The sequence below is a fragment of the Scatophagus argus genome, chromosome 14 (assembly GCF_020382885.2).
Source record: "Scatophagus argus isolate fScaArg1 chromosome 14, fScaArg1.pri, whole genome shotgun sequence".
Taxonomy (NCBI): Eukaryota; Metazoa; Chordata; class Actinopteri; family Scatophagidae; genus Scatophagus; species Scatophagus argus.
In genome coordinates, this window is record NC_058506.1 from 10,313,090 (window position 1) to 10,334,687 (window position 21,598).

Below are 21,598 nucleotides of genomic sequence, written 5' to 3' on the forward strand. Positions count from 1 at the left end.
CATATTTAATTCACATTTAAGTTCAGCTCAGTGGACACATAAATGCACCTGTGGGGAAAAACAAACCAACATTTTTGAGCAGAAACGTGCCTCAATCGCAGGTATAAATGGCGACCGAGGATCTTACTCTTTCTATGTGTTCAGCTCAAAAGAAAATTGTTGCTGAAGGGTATGAGTTCAAAAGGCATTGTTATAAACCCAGTGTCAAGGGCAAAGCCATTAATGTTCAGTCAGTGGAAATTTCCTCTGAACAGCCCTTAAAGCACAACGAAATAGCTCAAACAGTTAGTGCATGAGTGATAATTCTGTTGGCTTCTCAGTACAATCTATCACATGCACCTTGTGCCGTCCATCATATTTGCTCCTGAACTTGGCTCCTACAACTCAGTTGTTTTCCAAAAGGACACATTTTAATACCCCGCAGTCATATTCGGTCTCATTGGCCAATCACATTGCGCTTTTAACAGAGATGCGCCATACAGTCTCTGCGCCCTGATCTCCACTCTGGCTGGACAACTGTGGAGCTGCGACGCAACCACGCACAGGTCCAAATGCGACACAACTCGCGCTTGGATCGAGCTGACCGCTGATTAGCTACGCCCAAACTTTTTTGTTTTGTTTGTCTGGACAAATCTTTGGTAAATATATGAGCCCGATAGAAATCAATACAACAGGGACACGAAAAATAGATGGGACAACAAAAATCGCGAGAACTTGAATCTCTCCAGTTGTGTGCACAGTTCGGCTTTGCCAACTTTGGGCGCCAGCCCACCGATCTGCCTCAGTCCTTGCCGGCGCAGCAGCAGCGGAGCAGGAGGCTGGATGTGGCAGGAGACGGGTCACTGAGCTGAAGCGAGCCGGGTGCGAGTTTGCCAGTCTCCAACTCTCCAATGTCACCGGACAGGATGATGATCATTGGACTTCTGCTCAATGTCTTCTCTCATGGTAAGCAGCATATTTCTAATTACTAACATCTGGTGTGTGTCTCTGTCTTAGATGGAGAATAGTGTGTGTTGCCACACCGCTGAGATTGTATCATCCTTTTACTCTGTTACATAAGGTCGTGTGGGGCTGAGAGCTTGTGTTTCTTCCCCCAATACCTAAAAACCTGAACAAGAATGCATGCATGTTGTCCATTTTCTTTCAATTAAAACCATCAATTGTATGCAAGCTTCTCAGATCCAGAACACATGATTTCTGTTTATACTGCTGATAGTAATGCCCTGTATATTTTACATTCCCCAGACTATAGTAGTAACCTAACCATAAAGTGGTAACTTTTTAGATGATCTATATGTGTATATTTTCGCTCACATGTAACCTGGCAGAGGATTCTTTGTCTGGTAAAGACTGTGTGTCGAAGCTTAAGGATATTCTCATTTTCAGTGAAGATACAGCTCTATTCCACTATTAAACTTTCGAGATGACCCTCAAAATAACAATTAAGAGGTCTATAAAACCAGCTCCTATTCATTATAGCAGCAGCTTTTGTTTTTACATCTGGATGACATCATGGTTCAGGTCTGTTATTTCTGCCTTGGATCCAGGCCAAATGGAGCAGTTCATCTCCCAAATATTGATTAGACTGTCCCAGATCATGGAAATGTCACACATGAATTGTGAAAATAAGCGATCCTCTCCTGTGCATGAAAGCCTTTTGGCTTCCACATCATGTAAATCACTTATATCATAAGATAAATCATCAGATGCGCATTAAAAGTTGACAAGATAAAAGATTTGATATGAAGGCAAAAATTCATAACTTCGTGGCAGTGACACAATGTGCCGGTTTGTAATGTCACTGCTTTATAAGTCTTTGTCTTCATTGGTAATCAAATGTTCAAACAATGGTGAAAGATTTGTGTGTGATATTTGACATCACAGTAGATTAAACTGGACTCCTCTGCTACCACACACACACACACACACACACACACACACACAAGCTCCTGTAAAATGAGTTATAATAATCATTGAAGTTAATAACGTGACTGTGGCTGGATAAGGAATCTCTCAGTGGAGCGTAAAGCTTGTTGATCTGTGGTTATTGATATTGAATCATGTCATTTTGAATCATAAATGTTCATCTGTGCTCAAGCTCGAGCAGTTCTTTGTCATTATGTGAATGTGGTTGCTTACAGGTCATGAATTCTGATCCACTCTTATTACAGACCCCATAAAATAATCTTCATATGAAACACTGATCCCCCCCTGCGCTCTTTAATGCAGAAATGTATGCAAATACTGTACTAGTGTGAAGATTAGTTCAGCAGTACAGGAGGTGCGGGCTTCGCTGCATCCACGACGATGCAGGTACTGTCAGGTGAGGCTGCCCATTAGAGATTAGCATCTTAAAATGATGAATGTTTTCTTGTGAATGTCAAACCTTCACAAGCACCGAGTATATCATCCGGTGTGTCAAACCCACCTGCCAGACACTGAGGTGGAATCACACCAAGAAAAGCATTTATTTTTAAGTGCTATTTAATAGACATCTGAGTCATTGCAGATGCAAATTAGACAGACTGTCATGATGTTGAATTCTTTCCATTATAGCAAATTGCAAAATAAATTATTGGATTTCAGTTTTGTTAATTGACGTCATTACAGGAAAGTGAAAGCTCTGAATCTTTGTTCTGCTTCTCCTTTGTAGAGCTGCTGTTTTCCAGCATTGTTATAACCTGTTAAGTGTCAGTCTAAAGGACTCTCCTTGTCTGGATCTATAGGTGTTGTATAAATAGCCTGTCTGAACTGTATGCTGTTTCACACAATGTGTCTGTACCTTGTAATACGTCCAGCCTTGGACAACACTGTGACTGAACCAGTGGCAGTGGGAAATTTGGAGTTGGACAGCAGCCTTCCAAAAATGTCAGTCACCACTGACGCCCCACAGAGCTCAGGGCTAACTGTTGTTAATGTGTCTTCATAGGATTAAACCATCCAGAATGAAAGAGGAGAACCACACCTGCCTTTAGAGATTACAGGCATCTGTCTCCCATGAGGACACCATGTCTGTAAAACACATTTTATCATTTCTAAACAGTATGTGTCACCTCGTTCTCAAATGACATGTCAGTTATTCTCTACTGGTTTGCATGCGTTGCTTCATTCATCTGTATATTTGTAGAATACAATACAAGTGTAATGGCAAGAGCTTTCACAACTATTGCATGAGATCACTTTGAACGTGATACCTTTACCAGTTAAATAAACGGAAGGTTGCCTGTTGTTGAATGACATTAAACCATTTGCTGCCAGGTCTCTGTGGATTATCGACGAAGTCCCAGTACAGAGTGCAACTGGTGGCTGAGCGTTTCTATTTCGGTACTTCATTTAGTGGATGAGATTGAGTCATTTTCATTTTCAGGCTCTGTAAAGTCACACGGGTCTTAAGTGGGCTGATATCTGCATGCTCAAGCTGTTTCAGTCCAGGGTTTGAGCATTTGAGACACACACTGTGCAGGGGTTAGAGTGCCCTCGACACTTGCATACAGGTTTATCCAGTCCTATCCAGTCCTATCTTTGTCTTTCCCACAGTGCTGTGGGCTCCTCTCCTTTTTTTTCTCTCTTTCTGCTGATGCATTTTCTTTATGTACTCTGTGCCTGTAATTCAGTTTCGTTTAGGACAACAGCGCACAAAGATTAAACTGGCAACCTTCCCGCTGGACACCACTTAGATGAAAAAAACAAAACAAAACAAAAATAACTCATGAAATGCAATTTCTGAATATGCAATTATTTTACCTATTTGATAGCACGAGCACACAAGAAACAATTTCAATTAAAATGTTCGCAGCAAAGATAACTAAAGTCCAAACACAGCTTGTTGAATGACAAGTGATTTTTACAAATAAAGTTGCTTAAATGTTAGACAGCATAATTTATGTCTTTGCCTCGTTACTCCTAATTTGTGTGTGTGCTCCGACAGACAGTAGATCTGTGTGTCCCTTTTCCGACCAAGAAATTATTTGGCACTAATTTAAGTCTGCAGGAGGGTGGCAGAAGGCAGAAACCTGAAATATTCAGACGGCCTCACACATCCCTACTGGCCAATGCGGCACCTGATACAAGTATGTATTTTGCTTTGAGTACCTGAAGAAGCGATGTTGCCTGCGTGATGTGGCTGCACAATCCAGCAGCTCGGCTCATTAAACGAGAGCTCATCCATACTGGATACACTTGGCAAGTGTTAATTCGGAATGTGAAATGATGATTCTTGTACACCCAGGTAGAGTTGAGGTCAAACGCCAAATCATTTTTTTTGGCAGTTTTTGAAAACAGCACTCATTACCAGCAACCTATGTGTTGTGTTCTCAGATATTACTCCCTTTTGGTTGAACTGTTCCTGTCTCTACTGTGTGCCACAATAATGAGAATGGTCATCTTGAGTCACTTTTTCCTCACTGCGAGTGTCATCTTGGGACTGCACATAACTCCAGTGCTGGAGTCGTCTCTGTGAGGTGTGTGCAAAAAAACTTACTAAGGCAAGTGAAACTGTGCTGCACGTTTCAGCGCCTCAGTCTCACAGAGGCTTGTTAGCTTGCACACATGAAGGAGTAAACAAAGGTAATTTGTCCATGCATGCAAAGCATTTCTAGGAAATTTTGGAATCAAGGTGTGTGACACTTTGTTACGTCTTCAACTTCCCAGAAAGAAGCTGGCAAAGCACCTGTCTCAGCCTGTGTTGTACGATGGAATGACATCACAGCTCTTTGTGAAGACAGGGCATTATTCAGGGGAGAAAAAGGAAGCAAATTGTTCTTTGGAGTGGACTTTGAACAGAAGATGCATTGTTATAGTGCAGGTTGTTGAATGAGATTGTACAGCATGTGTGCTCCACATCCAGACACAACACGCGACCGCTGTGGTCTGCGGGAGCCGCTCATGGAAAGATTTGAAAAGGACACATGCAGGGTGGAGAGATTTTGGATGATTTGGTCAAAAAAATGGAGTTAGAGAGTATGAAGAGAATAATAAAATCTGGCACGTGCAGCATCACGGAGGGATTCAGAGAGGAGTGAGTTGCAAAGATGACAGTAACAAAGGAAAAATGGTTTATTTGGCAGTTGAGATGTTTGGAAACAGTGTTTAGGTATTATGTTTTCTGTTCATTTGAATTAGATGTCTTGAATTAGAAGGAATTTTCCTCACAACAAAGAGAATGTGTAAACTTTCAAACATATTATAATGATAATAGAAAGTTGAATGTTAAGAGGTGATGAGCCAGTTGGTGAAAAGTGGAAAATTTAGAGCTCTGCAGAAATGCTTGTGTCAATTAGGACCTAAATGAGCTTTCAGCAGCACTGATTAACCAGCTGTGTCCATCCTGAGGAAACCCTTCGATCCACGAATACAGGATGGACCAGTAAGTAGTCAAGTTTGTTCCGATACAAGTTAAGATTCACTCCAAACCAGAAGCACGTCCATGTCCTTACAAACAATGAATCAATGCAGGGATCCTAAAGAGATGGTGCAGTGTTTTTAATCAAGCTTGTGTTAAATTAAGGTGTTTGATTTTTAGGCTTTGGCATATTCTATTAGTTACTCATGTTATCTACATGAGCACATGTTATCCAGCCCCACCCTCCCGCAACCCTGATGGATAAGCAGTTTAGAAAATGGATGAACGGATGAATGTAGTAGTTTAATACTCAGCTAAAATAGGCATTTTAGCAGGGAAATCATTATTTTGACTTAAAAATATGTTCTATTGTCCTGGAGCTTACTTATTAAGAGCTATTTATTAGTCCCATGTTTTCCAATGTGGTCTCTCAACACCAGTTAGTGAACTTACTTTCACGTTTTTTCTGCAAACACCGCAGGCCTTTAAGCCTCATGTTTATGGAGTCACAACTTCAAAATAATGTGTCATTAATGGACACAACAGAACATTAGACTCATCAAGTTCAAGAAGTTTCATTTCAGTTGTATAAAATGCAACTGAATTGGGCTGCGATTGACAATTATTTTCATTATCAGTTAACACGCAGAATGTTTTCTTGATTAGTCAGTTAATTATCAGTTCTTTAAAATGTCAGGTAATACTGTAGTGTCTGATGCCGATCATAATTCCCCAAAACAAACGTGACATCTTCACACTGTTGTTTTGTTTGACTGAATCTACAAATACTAATTTAATAAGAGGATAAAGAAAACCAGAGAATAAAGAAAACCAGTAAATATTCATACTGAAGATGGCGGAACAAGTGGATTTTACCTAAAAGAGACTTAAATGATCGATTATTAAAATAGCTGATGATTCATTTTCCGTCTAATTCCTAATCACTTCAACTACAGTTGAAATGAAAAGCTCACAGGTAAAATACAGCTAGCGGTGGTGAACGCATTTCATTTCACTCCATAGCAGGCCTTTATGTGGAACATTACATGTAAACACAGTCTCTACAGAGCACTCGAGAATCACATTGGTTTGACTGCAGGAGTGCAAGTAGTAACACGTAGCAGAATTTGCAGGCATGTTCACCCAGTCTCACTTTTGCTCTGTCTTGTCACCATGCTGCTTTTTCCTCCTTTTGCCTGTGACTTCCTTCCAAGAAGTCCCTTCTGTCACAATCTCCCAACAGCATTTCACATCAGACTCACACTGTCCCTCCACGGCTTCCTCTCAAATCAAATCACTGCCCAACAATCTGGATGCTCTGCAACTCATCCCACGTGCTTAAAAGGATGGAAGAGAAATTTGCCAAACCACCTCGCTCCCCGTGAACGTCTGTATGTGGCGTGTGGTTTGCCGTTCGTGGCGTTAACCTTCATCAGCTTTGCCTCACAAATTCTATTAATCACCCCAGTGAGAAATCAATAGGGTGTATTATGGCTCACAAATCACAGTAATCTATCTCCCATTCGCTTTTCTCTCCTTATTCTTTTTTCTTTAAACACACACTGCAACAATTCCTTTAACCCCGACTTTTACTTTACCAGCTTGTCTTATCTCTGACAGCATAGTGTGAGCGCAGTGCTTCTTTATCATCATGACATTGTATGATGTTCATGTCGTTAAAATAATTATGACCTGTCAGCTGGACAAGATTTAACAGAGCTGCTCTTTACTTTCTAGAAGTTTTTCTTATTTGTGTGTGTGTGTGTGTGAGAGTGAGTGAGTGAGTAAAGAAAGGCTCTGAGAAACTAAAAGTGCTGATAGTCTCTCTTTATCAGTGGTAAGCTGGGGGGAGCAAACACTGTGAAGAAATAGTGCATGAACTGGAGATTGCATGAAGCCTCTTTAAATTGCAGCTATAGAACTTTAATACTTACAGATAAGCATCCAGGTATCATGATGCATAGATAGACAGGTAATTATCACCTTTACATACCTCGGGGAGCTGTTACTGTGAGTATGACTCACTGCCTTGGCCTTGTGTGTCACTCGTGTTTTTTTTTTTTTTCCCACCTCTCCCCACGGATTCACCGCAGTAGCCTTGGCAGGTTTCCTGCAGCGGCAATGAAGCAGAGCCTCTGTTTATGATATGTCTCATGCCAAAGTGAGACGTGGACCTCATGTGGCGCCTGAGATTGCAAAACATGCAGCAGCAGAATTGGATTGCAGCCGTGCTTTGTGCCGCCAGTCAGCAGGCACTTAATCGAAGTGTGTGACCAATGTAACACAATGCTGTGTGTTTGTGCGTGTGTGTTTGTGGATGAGCTTGTGTGATATATATGTTAACACACTGAAGTATAAGTACATGTGAGGATAAAATAAGCACAGATGTTGGCTCACAGATGAATATGAACACAGATTCCTATTTCTTTATAGTTGCACAACATATTTAAATGTCGGCTAATCTATCTCATTCTGCAGTTAAAAAGTGACAGGATATAGCAAATTAATGAGATAAAGCAGAAAAAGTGGGAGCATATTGCCTACCCAAGCTATTTTCTTTCTCTGGAATCACTGTGTATAAAATGTAATTTGTGGGGACAATTATGTGTCACATTTGAGAAAATTAATTTCCTGAAATGCTCCATCAGAATGCAGTTTCATGAAGAAGCCTTTCTTTTTCTCTCTCTCGTCTCCCTCTGGCTGCCTCTGGCCTTCCTGCATTGTGTTTTTCACAGAGCAACAATCATTATCATGAAATGATTCGTATTTTTTTGCTTTCTGTTACTCTGTACAGACCACTGCCAATCAAAACTCTCTTAATGGTCGATGCTCCCAGGCTTGTTCACAGGCTCACAAAGGAAACAAGCCTCTGGGCTTTAATGTGTAATTTAAACTTTGTCAGTTTCTATGTGACAACTGTTGTCAGGTGAAGCAGTATTATGTCTGTTTTATGATTGTCGACTGTGGACCAGCATGACTTTTTCTACTGAATTGTGCATTTGTTTTAGCGCAAATGTGGCTGGTGTTACCCAGCATATTTTGTATTTAGCAATCTTATCTTTATACTTATTTTGTAGGTGTAATCTGTGCTGAATCATCTGTCAGATGAAAAATGTTTGCCTCAGATGAACTGCAGATGAACAAAAAGGATGAACTGCCATGAATCACTTGGTTTTGTCTGCAGTGTTACAAGTGTGTCTGACATTAGTGAAAAGCTTGTTCCAAGTGGAAGGGACCCTGCTTCAAAGGGTTTTGCCTCCAGCTGTTCTTGTGTCCTTTTACAATAACAACAGCAGTGCTTTTGTCCAAGACATCCATGAGTACATGTTTCTAAAGATGCTAAATATGTCACATGCAAAACATTCAAACACCACATCAGTGTTTTCATATATTCTAGCTCATTTTATCCAATATATTTTACATTTCTGCCAGTGATAAACCTGAAGATGCAGATTTACTGCCTTCCAGATTGCAGTTAGTTTGTATTTATACCAGTATGATAAGTAAGTGTATAGTATATATTGCTCCGCACTCGAGGTTGAGGAAGGCAGTCCTTTTCAGTGAACATCATGTAGCCTTTCCTTTTACTGCCAGAATTTTTTATATTTTCACATGGGAGGACACTTTTTTTACAGCCTGTTTGTTGGTGGTTCAAGTATTAGCAGGAAGATCCGAGAGGCATCCAAGACTTGAGAGTTGGCTGTCAAACAGCATCCTCTTTCATACAGGAAACTAACAAATTCTCTGTTCACAACATCCTTGTTTGGTCATCTTTTGGGTTTCATTTTCAGCCTAACTTTGGAATGCAGTGCTGTCTGGCAGCTGACCCTCAAATCTTGGATGCCCATGTTTCTATGAAGTGCTTGAACAGACCAAACAAAAAACTGCCAAAGTCCTCATGTTATGAAGCAGTGATATGCAATATGAAAAGAAAAATAAATGTGCAAGGAGCAGGACAAAGCATTGCCCTACTGCCCAGTCTGAAACTTAACAGGATGGCTCCATAAACTGACAGAATCTCTCAAAATGTATGATGACATGTGTTGAACTCGCTTATCCAATAGCTGTGTTGCCTGTGATTAGAAAGATGAGAGTAACAGCAGAACCTACCCCCACAGTGTGAGGTGTGCTGGAGCATTTCCCAAAGCCTGGATGGATATGAAGCTCTCATTAGTGCACATTGAGACACTGTGCTGAAAAAAAAGGTACCTTAATATAAAGGTACCCTGTAAGACTGTGTACATAAAAACGTCAGAGCGAAGTCAACTAGGAGTCCCAACGAGAAAATTAAGAAATAATTATGAAATTATTCTAACCATAACATCACTACAGTGTTGTTAAATTATCCAAGAGACGTTTCTGAGGAACACTGAGCTTTCGCCCACATTGCTTCTCTATTACACTTGTGTGCTTTCAATTTAATCTAACAATTTGGAACATTACAGTAATACAGTGGAGGGTCTATAGAGTGCACTCACCTCATCTTGCCTTCAAGCCAGGATTGATAAAGTTGTAGGAACAGGCTGTGAGCGCACAGGCAGAGTGTGTGCGGGTACACTATATAGACAAAAGTATCCAGACCTCTATATGGGGCTATTTATCAGAGGTTGGGCTCATCCCCCTACTTCCAGTGAAGGGAAATCTTAACGTTTCAGCATATCAAGACATTTTGGACAATGCTATGCTGGCAACTTTGTGGCAACACTATGGGGAAGGCTCTTTTCTGTTCCAGCATGGCTGTGCCCCATTGCACAAAGCAAAGTCCACAAAGACATGGTTGGATGAGTTTGGAGCAGAAGAACTTGACTGGCCCACACAGAGAGTCCTGACCTCCACCCCACCCGATACCTTTGGGACGAAATGAAACGGAGACTGTTTTTGCCCAACATCAGTGTCTGACCTCACAAATTCTCTACTGCATGAATGGGCAGAAACACTCCAAAATCTTGTGGAAAGCCTTCCCAGAAGAGTGGAAGCTGTTATAACTGCAAAGCTGTCTGTGTATTTACAATATGATATCATAAGTCCCTCTCACGCCTCCAGCTAGTTCAGAACACAGCAGGTAGGCTTCTCACTGACTTTAACAGATGTCATTACCTCACCCCTATCCTAGCCTTCCTCCACTGGCTGCCTGTCCATTTTAGATTTTTAGATTTTTTTAAGATTTTACTGATGACCTGCAGCTTGAGATTCTCGGGTGGGGACCTCCTGGTCATTCCAAAGTCAAGGTTAATGACTGAAGGTGACCAGGCTATTGCAGTCAGGGCTCCTCGGCTTTAAGGCTTGCAAAGTCAGTGACTTCCTTTAAGTCACTTCTTAAATCCCATTTTTATAGTCTGGTTTATATGTGATGTCATCTTTTGATGGTCTTTTTGTCGTATTGGTTTTAAATACTCAATTTCCTACGTTTATTGTCAGTTAATTTTTTATTTCCATCCTTTATCTGCTTGTAATTTTTCAGTTTCCTACATTTTGGCAGTTGTCAATTGTCTGTATTTACTTTCTATATTGTTCTTGTGTTTAATCTGTAGTTTCTGATTTTAAATGTTTTAATAAAATGGTTTTTAAAAGGTGCTAAATAAATAACGTTATTATTATTATTATTATTATTATTATTATTATTATTATAGTTGTCGTTGTTGTTGTTGTTTTTAATAAAGTCCCTGTTAGTGTAATGGTCAGGTGGCCCAATACTTTTGTCTATATAGTGCAGTTGAGTATGTTGGTAGGCCGTAAATGAATGGGTGAGCTACAACCACAGACACCAAACTTGTTTTTGCAAAAGCATTTGATTTATTGATTTCTGTTGGGATGTCTCAACCTTTTATTTCAGCCTATTTAACTTAAGGACTGATGCTGGACAATAACCCAGTTGCTTTGCACATGTTGGTGGTAACACTGACAGTATCAGCCTCTCCTGCAGGTAGTGTGCCAGCATCTGCATCCTTTGACTGTTTGGTGGCGGAGCAGGGCTGCATCCAAGAGCGCTCCTGCATGGTGCTCTATCGCCTGCTGGAGTACTGTGCAGCTGAGGAGGCCGTGTCACCACTTGGCCCAGATGCCCGCCTGGAGTGCTTGGAAGCCCAGAACTCCTTGCAGCATTACCACCCCCTTCAAGTTTGCAAGTGTCAGCGTGGCTCTCGCAGGGAAGAACACTGCCTCAGGGTCTACTGGACTGTGAGATTTGCAGGTGGGTTTAAGCATTGTCACATCTGTGTGTGTTTCTGTGAGGGGAGTGGAGGGGCTTTTTAGATTCTCAGCTGCTTTATCCATGTGACAAAAATCTTCACTGCTGTCTGTTTTAGCATATGATGAGTATAACGTGTCACCATATGAGGAACTGAAATTAAATCTGGTGAGAAACATTGAGATGTCACGTATGGCCTCCATCATGGCAGGTACTGCTCTCATCACAAATATCTTAAAGTTTGCCAGCAAAATTGCTTTATGTGGTGATTTTTATTTTCTGATTATTACACTGTTTTCTTCCTGATGGTCTGCAGCTTCCTCTCTTTCTGTGGATGGCCAAAACCAGTGTCTGAAGGCAGCCCAGGACTGTGGCCTGTATGAGAAATGTGGCTCCCTGCGGTCAGAATATGTTGTAGCCTGCACAAAGCGAGCAACAGCCTCTGACAACAGCTGTAACCGCCAGAAATGCCACAAAGCCCTGCGGCGCTTCCTGGAGCGTGTGCCAGAGGAGTACAGCTTCTCTCTGCTCTTCTGTCCCTGCTCTGACACTCTTTGTGGGGAACGCCGGAGGAAAACCATCGTCCCATCATGTTCCTATGAGGAGAATGGAAGAGGGGAGGAAAGAGTGGGAAAGCCCAACTGCCTCAGTCTGCAAAACTACTGCACCAGAGATGAGCTGTGTAGGTAAGGTAATTGTTTGGGTATGATTATAGTACAGATTGTCCTAACAAGGCGTTTTACAAATAAACAAGGTATAAAGTGTCAGAAAATCATCTGCAAATGAACCACAAAGAATAACTTGGCAAGTACATACTTCATAAAATAGTAAAATATAACCCAGAGTGACTTTTTCCAATAGCTCTAGTTTTCTGAACAACAATCCAAAAGCCAAAGAGTTTATTGTAATACAAGGGAAGAGAAGAGCATCAAAGCCATCAGATATTAAGAATTAAGAATCACTTTTTTGGCAGTATATATATTTTTACATACACTGAATTTGTCTTCTGCATCTGACCCATCCTTAGTTGAACACACACATGCAACACCCAGCAAATTACATGCAGTGAAACACACAGGAGTAGTGGGCTGCATCAAGCGTCCAGGGAGAAAATTGGGGGTTCCTTGTTCCTTGCTCAAGGGCACATCAGCCAGCTATTGGAGGTTGGTAGCATTTTTTTCGCATTAATCACTCCACCAAACCCAAGTTTTTCCTGCTCGTCTGGTGGGGGAAACGAACCAGTGACCCTCCGATCACAAGCCGCTTCTCCAACCTCTAGGCCACGGCTGCCCCTGGCATATTTGATATATTTGAATAAAAAAAATGCTCCTGAAGTATAGTTATAGAAACAGTCACTGACTGAAATCCTGTCACCCAATTTATTAATTCAGATTCTTTCAAATTCAAATCTTCTGCTCTAATATCATGCAAAAGCATGTGCATTCATGTTAGCAGTATGAATCCAAACCAGTTTAAGCCTCAAGCTATATAACATATATTGGTTCCATGCTATTGCAATGATCAACACTTGGTTGTGCACTACATTCATCTATGCTCCTAAAGAAAGAAGGGAAGACCACTAGCTGATTTAAACGTGTATGTAAACAGTGCAGATGTCACAACATTTAATCTTCTCAGATGCAAGTGTTTTATGACCAAAGAAATACATTCAACAGGTTTGTCAGTGCCAAGTGGCCATGTAAGCACGAAAATACAATACCTGAAAACAGCAGACTCGCTGGATGCCTGTGACCATACATTTACTCAGTTCTTAGCTCAAATTTCAAACACTCAAAAACAAAGAGTCCGCTTTTGTTTTGATGTGTTCTTTTCTCACTGATGGTAGTGGAATATAAGCAGGTGACAATTCATCTGGAACCACAACAACTCAAGGAGGATTAATGTTTCCAAGATTGTCAGAGAGGTTGCTTTTAGTGGTCCAGAGTTCATAGCCTCATCGCTCCTCATTAGTATGATGAGAGTGGCTTTTGTAAGGTTAATTTTAGTCTGTATTGCCAAATCCCCCCCATATTAGTAACATATTTTAAAACCAAAGAGAGGAGCAGTAAGTACAGCCAACACGAGGTTCTTGTGATCCAAACTCATGGCTGCCACGTGTTTCCTCTGAGAAGCTGGAAAAAGCAGAGAAACACTCATCACTTTCTTATAGTGTGTTCAGTTGTAGCGAAAGATATACAGTCTTAGATCTGCTTTGCATTATTCATGAAGTGATTCAGCTACAAATGACAGGTTGATTCAGACTCTGTGTGGATGTAGAAGAGAATACTTACGAACCTTGGGTGTCTACTTGTAGAATTTATCATGTATAAAGCTCTTAGATTACCTTTGAGGAAAACTACTGTATGTGTGACAGCAGACGTACAATGCAATACAGACTTTTCTTGTTTTTCCTTGTTTTTCTTTTTTTTCATATCGTAGAAGAAAGTTGTCTGATTAGGTTTTCAGAGAAAGGTGGGAGCTTTTGGTGGCCTAACAGTCCACTGTGGACGGCCCCGCTATCTATTTCTGTTCTGTGTTTTGCACTTCTTCACACTATGGTCTGTGTCGTTTTCGCTCTAACTTCATTGTAAAAACAATTTAAAATACACACTCTGTTTTTCTGTGCTGACACATGAAAAACAGTTTTCCCTGCTGTCTTTGTGTGTGTGTTTTAGATCCAGACTTGCTGATTTCCAACACAACTGCCAGCCCTCCCCTCTGTCTGCCTCAGGCTGTGTGCGAGAGAGCAGAGCCATGTGCCTGAAGGCCTACGCTGGACTCATAGGTGAGATGGAAGAAAAGAAATTAAAGAAGTGGAGGAAACTGAAATAGGGAAAAGTTTGGGAAAAAAAGATAACTGTTCAATGGACTTGTTTCTAGAAATCATCAGATGATATCTAACGGTGACATTTGGCTTAAATATTATTTTCATTTTGCTGCACAAAATTACTCTACAGGGGTTCATAAACGGTCAAGTATCAAGAAGCTGCTCTGGGGACTTTAAAGAACTTAATTTAAAAATTAGATTTATAGCAGCTCTACGAAATAATCCAGGTAGTATTATTTCATTTTAACCTCTCATGCTATGTTTTTCGAAAAGTAATTTTGTGTACCTGCAATTATCAACATGAAGATCTGGCGATGCTGGATTCTCGGGAACTAATGAGTTGAGTTGACAGCATCTTACTTATTATAGAGGCGTTGCAAATGTCACCTCAAAAGTGTGTAAAGTTGCACCTAGGACTTTTGTCTTCTTCCTCCTACCAGGAACCATCATGACTCCCAACTATGTGAGCAACAGCAGCACAGAAGTGTCCCAGTGGTGCACATGTGATGGCAGTGGGAACGAATGGCAGGGCTGTCAGCGCATCCTACATATGTTCAACAACAACTTATGTCTGCGTGAGTACGACAGGTTATGGCGTGCAGTACAATATACCTTCAGGGCTACAACATCATATCAGTTTTAGGAGTTTCCTGAAACTGAATCTGTATATGATCATGTAGATGCATTTAAATGTTCTTATGATTCAATTCAGTTATTTATGTGACTGATGTTTCCTACCTGCAAACACTGTTTATTCTGACATTACATCATCATACTTTTTAGCTGTCTGAATCTGAATACAGGCTAAATTGATCTTCTGAGTATTTTATAATGTGCATTAATATAAAATTCAGATGAGGTGGGTCATTATTGATGATTGAGAGGGCAAACCACTGAACCGTAATGTTTTCTTATAAATAAATAAATGGCAAGAGACAGCCTCCCTTGTGTCTAATCCCCTGCCAAATATGAATGTGATTTCCAAGTTCCCTGCAGTCAGTGAATAATTTCTCCAATTCTGATGAACATAAAGTGGCTTCTTGTTCAATTGGTGCCAAGCCAGCAGGGTTGGAAAAATATCCTTCTCAAGAAGCACAGTTTAAGTCTAAAAGTCACTGCAATTGTTATGTACTGAGTAATGCTAAAAGAATAAAAATGATCAGTTTGTTTTAAGTGTGTGTAGGTACAGACCAGCAAATCCAATGGTTTTCTCTTCTTCATGTCAAGGACCCCTAAACTGACAAAACTTAGGCCACAGACTCCCATTTGATCAGATTTCCTAACATAAGAAGCTTTTGGATGTTTTATTACTGAAATGTATGAAACTCATGATCAAAGTAGTCACACATCCTGTCCTTGTGTTACTTATATATGGAATTATAGTGAATATATATATTATATATATATATATTATAATAATAATATAATATTTTTTTTTTTGTTGGGGAGCTCCTTGAACCTCATCAAGGATCTCACTTTGAAAACCAAGGGAAAAAAATCTGAGCTCTCTATGTTCACTCTTCCAACACTACATTATTTCTCTTGGTCATCTCTTGATCATCAAAAATCGTTGTTAACACACACACACACACACACACACACACACAAAAACAAAACAAAACGAAACATACTACTAAAATTGGACAACAATTTGACTTGTTGATAACATGAGATGAGGTTGGGGCCCAGACAAATCTGCAAGCTCAATGCAGGGGTCCTGTTTTTTTAACAGTGAGGGAAAAATCTGAAGGCCGTCTATCATTTTGACAGATTGGAAGACTGAGGGCAATCTACTGTGATCTTAAGTAATTCACACACAGCACTGTGAATAACCACATGTACACGAGCTGTATATGGCAGAGGTAACTAAATCTAGAAAGATTCCCCTCCTCTAATCATTCATATTTGCCTGTTTAGGCACGCTGGACGCTGTGTTTTAGTGTCTCTGTTCATCCTTCCTCTACACACCCTTATATTCATAATCTGCAAATTTATTCTGTATATTAAATGCTATTGTGATTGAGTTGTTTTTGATGATTAAATGCTGTTAAATAGGCTATGCCTCATTATCATTAAATACATGAAAAGTGATGGGCAATAATTGGTTATAACAGAATTTATATAACCCTGTCAGTAAAAGTGACAAACAACAAGAAATTCTAACCTAACAGCTAACATGCATGTGTCACTCAGCGCTACGTCACAAGTTTAGTTGCTCTGACTGTTTGTAGGTTTATCCAAGTGTGCCAAGAGGCATTCTGATCTGCACTCACTGAAACCAAAAATGAAATGAGAGGTCCAGTCTAATAATCATTCGTGAATTGGTCTGGACTTGCAAGGCTGGGGAGATGAAATATCACCAAATCACCAACATTATTACAATTCATTCACACAGGGACAGACACATGTACGCCAAATTTAATGGCGCTCCAGTAGTTGTGTTAGAAATACAAGTAAGTTTCTAACTAGAACATTCAAATACATTTTGCCCAGTCATGTATTTACAGTGTTGTTAGTTCTAAAATTATATAATAAAAAATAAAATAAATAAATTATTATAAAGTGTTATTTTGGCGATGCTTCAAGGATGAATAACGATATAAACCTAATGAAGATGGCCCCTGCTGCTTCTGTTTCAGGCAAAGCCATCAGCTCCATGGGAATCTCCGCACCACCTCCTGTGGAAAACACACCCATGCCAGCCTCTCAGCCATCCCCACGCATCTACCAGGAGAGGGTCCATGTCAGCGTTAACACCCTCCCTGAATTCAACAGTGTAAGTAGACAGCGTTCCCTGCTTCTTCACTCTATCACCATATGCTACTGTGAGTCGCCTGCTACAATCTGAATTGAAAGAAGAGGTTGACTGTGTTATCAGGTGGTAACACAGTATCATCACTGCAGCAGTGAGTTGGGCCCAGCAGCTCCATCCTCTACCCCTACTTCTCATTGTGTCTGAGGATTAGCCGTAGGTGTTTGTAGCGTTAGACTCAGCCCTTACTGTTAATATTCATGTATGCACACCCATCTGCTCTGAATTCCCCATTTTCTCCCCATTTTAATCCTCCTCATTCTGCATTTCCTCTTCCTTCTATTCCTTTTTACAGTTCCATACAGCTCTGAAACCCTGCCACCGAAGGCCTGCATATCGGACATCCAGATATACACATCATTTAAAGACGATTCATTTCAGTGTCCTAATTATTATGTAGCACTGAAATTGAGATGATGCATTCTCATGCCATCAATGAGTGAGATGTCTCAGTTTCTTATTAAGTTATTAAGCTTTGATTTGAAAAGATTTCAAGCTCCATTTCCCATTAAAATTAGGACATGGATTTCTTTGCTACAATAGTAACAGACAACATGAGTAACAATAGACTTCCTGTGATGCTCATGACATGAGGAGGCCATTCTGAGTGGAGATTAAAAAGTGAAATTCAGAATAAAGAAAAGGTCTGATCTAAAAACATATGATCTTTCTAGCTAGTAACCCCACGAAGAGAACATTAAACATAGTTTTCAACATTTCATTAACTAGAAGTTACTTTTGCATTACTGTTGTGTCGGATTTTGGAGTGCTGGCCTGTGCCTTCAGTTTGTTTCTCACGGTCATCATTTTTACATTTGAAGACATTTGTACAGTTCAAATCACAGTTTGTCACAAAACAATTGTAGGTGAAGTCTGTGTAGAGAGGTGTAGACAGGTTAGAGCAGCAAGTGTGTGGAGGAACACAAATCAGATGTGCAAAGGCCGCACCTACTTGGAAATGTCACACTGTGTTTGCACTCCGTCAGCAGCAAAGCTCTGACACTTATCTTGATGGACAGACTGGTTCTGAGCCCAGAAGTTATCAAATAGATTTTGATGTTGATGTAGATTTGGGATTTTTGCCAATATTGTTAATGTTATGATTATGATATGATTATTGTTTTCTTACCTACAGTGACACATGATTGCTTTTTATAGCTTACTGTTTATTACCATTATAAACAGTTTCATACTTCTGTTGGTTTGTCTAGATTAGTCTTAAAAAAAAAAAGCTTTTAGGAAAATATAGCGCGTACACAACTGCTGGTGATTAGTATTTGGTGGCAGAAATTTATCTGCAGACCAGCAAAGATAACCTTTAAGTGTGCTGCCCTTGTCATTTATGGACATATGCTTCTGTTATTCAGTACACACGTTGGACACAACACTATAATGGCACATCCTGTTCAAACTTACTGGTTGTTGGACTGCAGCTTTAGGATATTTTCATGTGGCTTTAAATTCTGCTTTGAATTTTGCGGACTTAAGCTTGAAGTTTGCATCCTGAACTTCCTTCCACGCTCCACGACTTCTGTTAATTGGAAGAATCACTCGTTTTCCTCTTTTACAGATGGAGGACAGTGAGCAGGAGGATCAGGAGGAGGACGAAAGCGAGGAATTCAACGTCATCCCACCATATTCCGAGAAGGACTCTAACACTGAACCAGGGGCTAGAGGGAGTAAACGGGGAGCAGCTGGTCGAGCAGTACCCGTGTGGCCATTACTGCTGCTGCTGTCTGCACTCATCCTGGACTGGGAGTGTTGGAGCTACTGAAACCGCCGTTCCATTCTCTGCTCATGTTTCACTCGCTACTGCTTTCAAATCCATTAGCACACTCAGAATGAACCACCGAGGACATTTGGAGGAAGAAATGTTCGTTTTCTTTTTTTTCCTTCTGTTTTCCATTTTTATATAGCCTGACTTTATGTTGTGATTCAGTTTCTAGTTTCTAGTTGATTCAGTTGCTATCACTGCCTCCTCAAGAGTTAAAAGATATCAGTACTCCTGTGGTATCTGCCATGTCTTTGCTCGAGTCCTCTCCTATGAAGCGAACAACGTGAGCGGATATATGAGTGCTCGGGTGAATTTAGAAATGCTGTCTGGGCAAATACCCTATCTAGAGCCTGCTTCACACTCAAAGTACATCCCCTCTTATAACAAGAAGCACATTGCCCAAGGCCACATCCACTATACACGCTACCAAAAACCATAACCAGTCTACTCTACTGCAACCAGGCCTGAGCACAGCTTTTGATTTCTATTTCATGACTCGTGTCACATCCGTTTCTCTGTTGCCCCTCTGGCTCTTTCTCTTCCCTCCTTCATACTTTGGTTGAGTAAGATAATCCACTTTACAACAAGCTAATAAGAAACTGCACCACACTTAAACTGCTTTGTATTAGTGTTTGAATTTTTTGAACTGCCTCATTTAAGAAGCTGATAAGAAGTGAACCAATATGTTGTCACATTATGTCATGAGAGAGCTTATGCCTTTTCAACCTTTGGTTCTTTTCACTTTATGCACTATAAAGCAGAGAGGAACAGTCACTCTGCTTAGCCACTTTTGTCAACATGCCTCTTAGTATTATTATTATTATTTTTATCAGGGTGAATGGCTGAGAATTCAGCCACGGTCTCCAGTAATGAAATCAAATTCTGTTGTAGAAATGATGAGCAGAGAAAAGCAACATGAGCAATTATCGCACAATTCAAATTGCACAGCAGGGAAAGTCTGGAGTAAGGCTCAGGGGAGGAAATAGCCAATTTACTGCTGTCATACCCTCTCACTTTTTTGTTATCCTTAGGACGTGTGTGTTTAATGCTCCGTCCCCATCATGTGCTTTAGATGTTGTGAGAGAGAGACGTGGAGAAAGGGACGGACACAGGAGGCTGCAGAGCCTGCTGGCTGCTGTGATCATTGAGCAGCACATTGAGCGCTTCTCTCTGCCTGAAATAGTTTTTGCTGATGTTAATGATTTTTTTTTCTCCTATGGCTCATTTTCTTGTGAAATTACACAGCATAAGGGATGTAGGTAAAGTCAAGTCAAGTTTTTGTAGAGGAAAGATGTTTTATTGTGGTTATACTTTAAAAACACTCATTGTACATAATGTAATAATTGCTGTGATTCAGTCATGACTTCAAACAGCAGACATCCACTGACCTCACCGCCCTCAAACACATCAAATCTGAAAATTTCAAGACATATTGCACAAAAATCATCCTTATCACTTGAGGAGGCAGTATAGTCCACTACCCTACACTGCTAGACTTGTTTACGTGATGGTTTGTTGACATGAATCTTTGATGGACGCTCAGTATAAAAGCAGAGGTGCACTGGAAGCTAATGAACTATGCTTCAGAGAGCGCAGGTCCATCACGACTTCAGACTTGGGTTTGATTTTTAGAAGTCAAAGTCGGACTTAAGTGGATGTTGTAAGGTTAGCAGACCTGTAGTGACTGTTGCCCACCTCAGGGCAGAATGACATCATGCAGGTTTTTGACCACTTTCTTGTAGAGAGTTTGGCTACAGGAAGCAATGAAGTGATTTAGGGAAAGGCCTGTTAACAAAGCCCTGAAGTCTGACCGCAAACTTAGAAGTTACAAAAAATTAACATATTTGGGCAAAATCTTTACAAAATCTGTTGACATCTGAATATAAGAAGAGTCCCACGCTGCAGAAGAGACATGTTGATAAATGGAAACATTATCCTGTGACAAGTGTCAGTAATTGCATCCAGTGGGCTCTGGCCTTAATGACTGAATGTGAGTCTACGTGTATTTTCACATTTCAGTGTTTGTTTATATTTGTAAACTATGTAAAGTAAACATTTACATTAAACATGGCTTGTATTTTTTGACGAGTTTCAAAGAAAAAAAAAAAGCTTAATCTCCATTCATTCTTTTAAGATGTGAATTTGAATCAAATTAGTTTTTAGTTCATATCTTGAAAATCCATTTAGGAGATGATGTACTGTTTCATATGCTAACTTTCTTTTAAGGACATACCAAACATGCCAAGTAATTCTGACTGTGATGTGTAACAACTGTGTAATTTTGTGACATAGCAGAACAGTGTGCCAATTTGTTGAAAGAAGAATAAAAGTCACATTGGAAATTTTCATGTCTGACAGAAAAAAGTGCCTTTCAATGAGAAAGACTGCTGTGTATGAACTTTGAATATTTTCATATTTTCATCCTCTGAACACTTGTTCTTTTCACAAGTGCTGCAGGAAATGCCTAATTCATCCTGGTGCAATCTAGACAGTCGCTGTCAAGTTTAATGTTCAGTGCAGACTGGGGAGTTAATCTCCTTCGTGGAATCTTTAAATACATGCTAAAACATACAGCGTCGATACTATTTGGACTTTAATGGCTTCAGTTAAAAACAGGGTGGTTTAGAAACTGTAAATAATTCGCTGTTTTCTTCTGG

The 21,598-nt window shown here is 40.2% G+C and overlaps 1 protein-coding gene across 2 annotated transcripts; it reads left to right on the plus strand.

Moving 5' to 3' along the window:
• Positions 1-390: 390 nt before the first annotated feature.
• On the plus strand, positions 391-21,287 carry LOC124071179 (GDNF family receptor alpha-4-like). 2 transcript variants are annotated; one of them, XM_046411658.1, is made up of 8 exons: positions 391-945; positions 11,247-11,531; positions 11,647-11,739; positions 11,845-12,214; positions 14,204-14,313; positions 14,796-14,930; positions 16,995-17,131; positions 18,738-21,287. In XM_046411658.1, the coding sequence occupies exons 1-8, from the start codon at positions 891-893 to the stop codon at positions 18,939-18,941; spliced, it is 1,389 nt and encodes a 462-aa protein (XP_046267614.1). In that variant the 5' UTR covers positions 391-890; the 3' UTR covers positions 18,942-21,287. The 2 variants fall into 2 exon arrangements, with proteins under 2 accessions (XP_046267614.1, XP_046267615.1); XM_046411659.1 differs by having other exon boundaries at positions 393-945; positions 11,265-11,531.
• Positions 21,288-21,598: the final 311 nt, after the last annotated feature.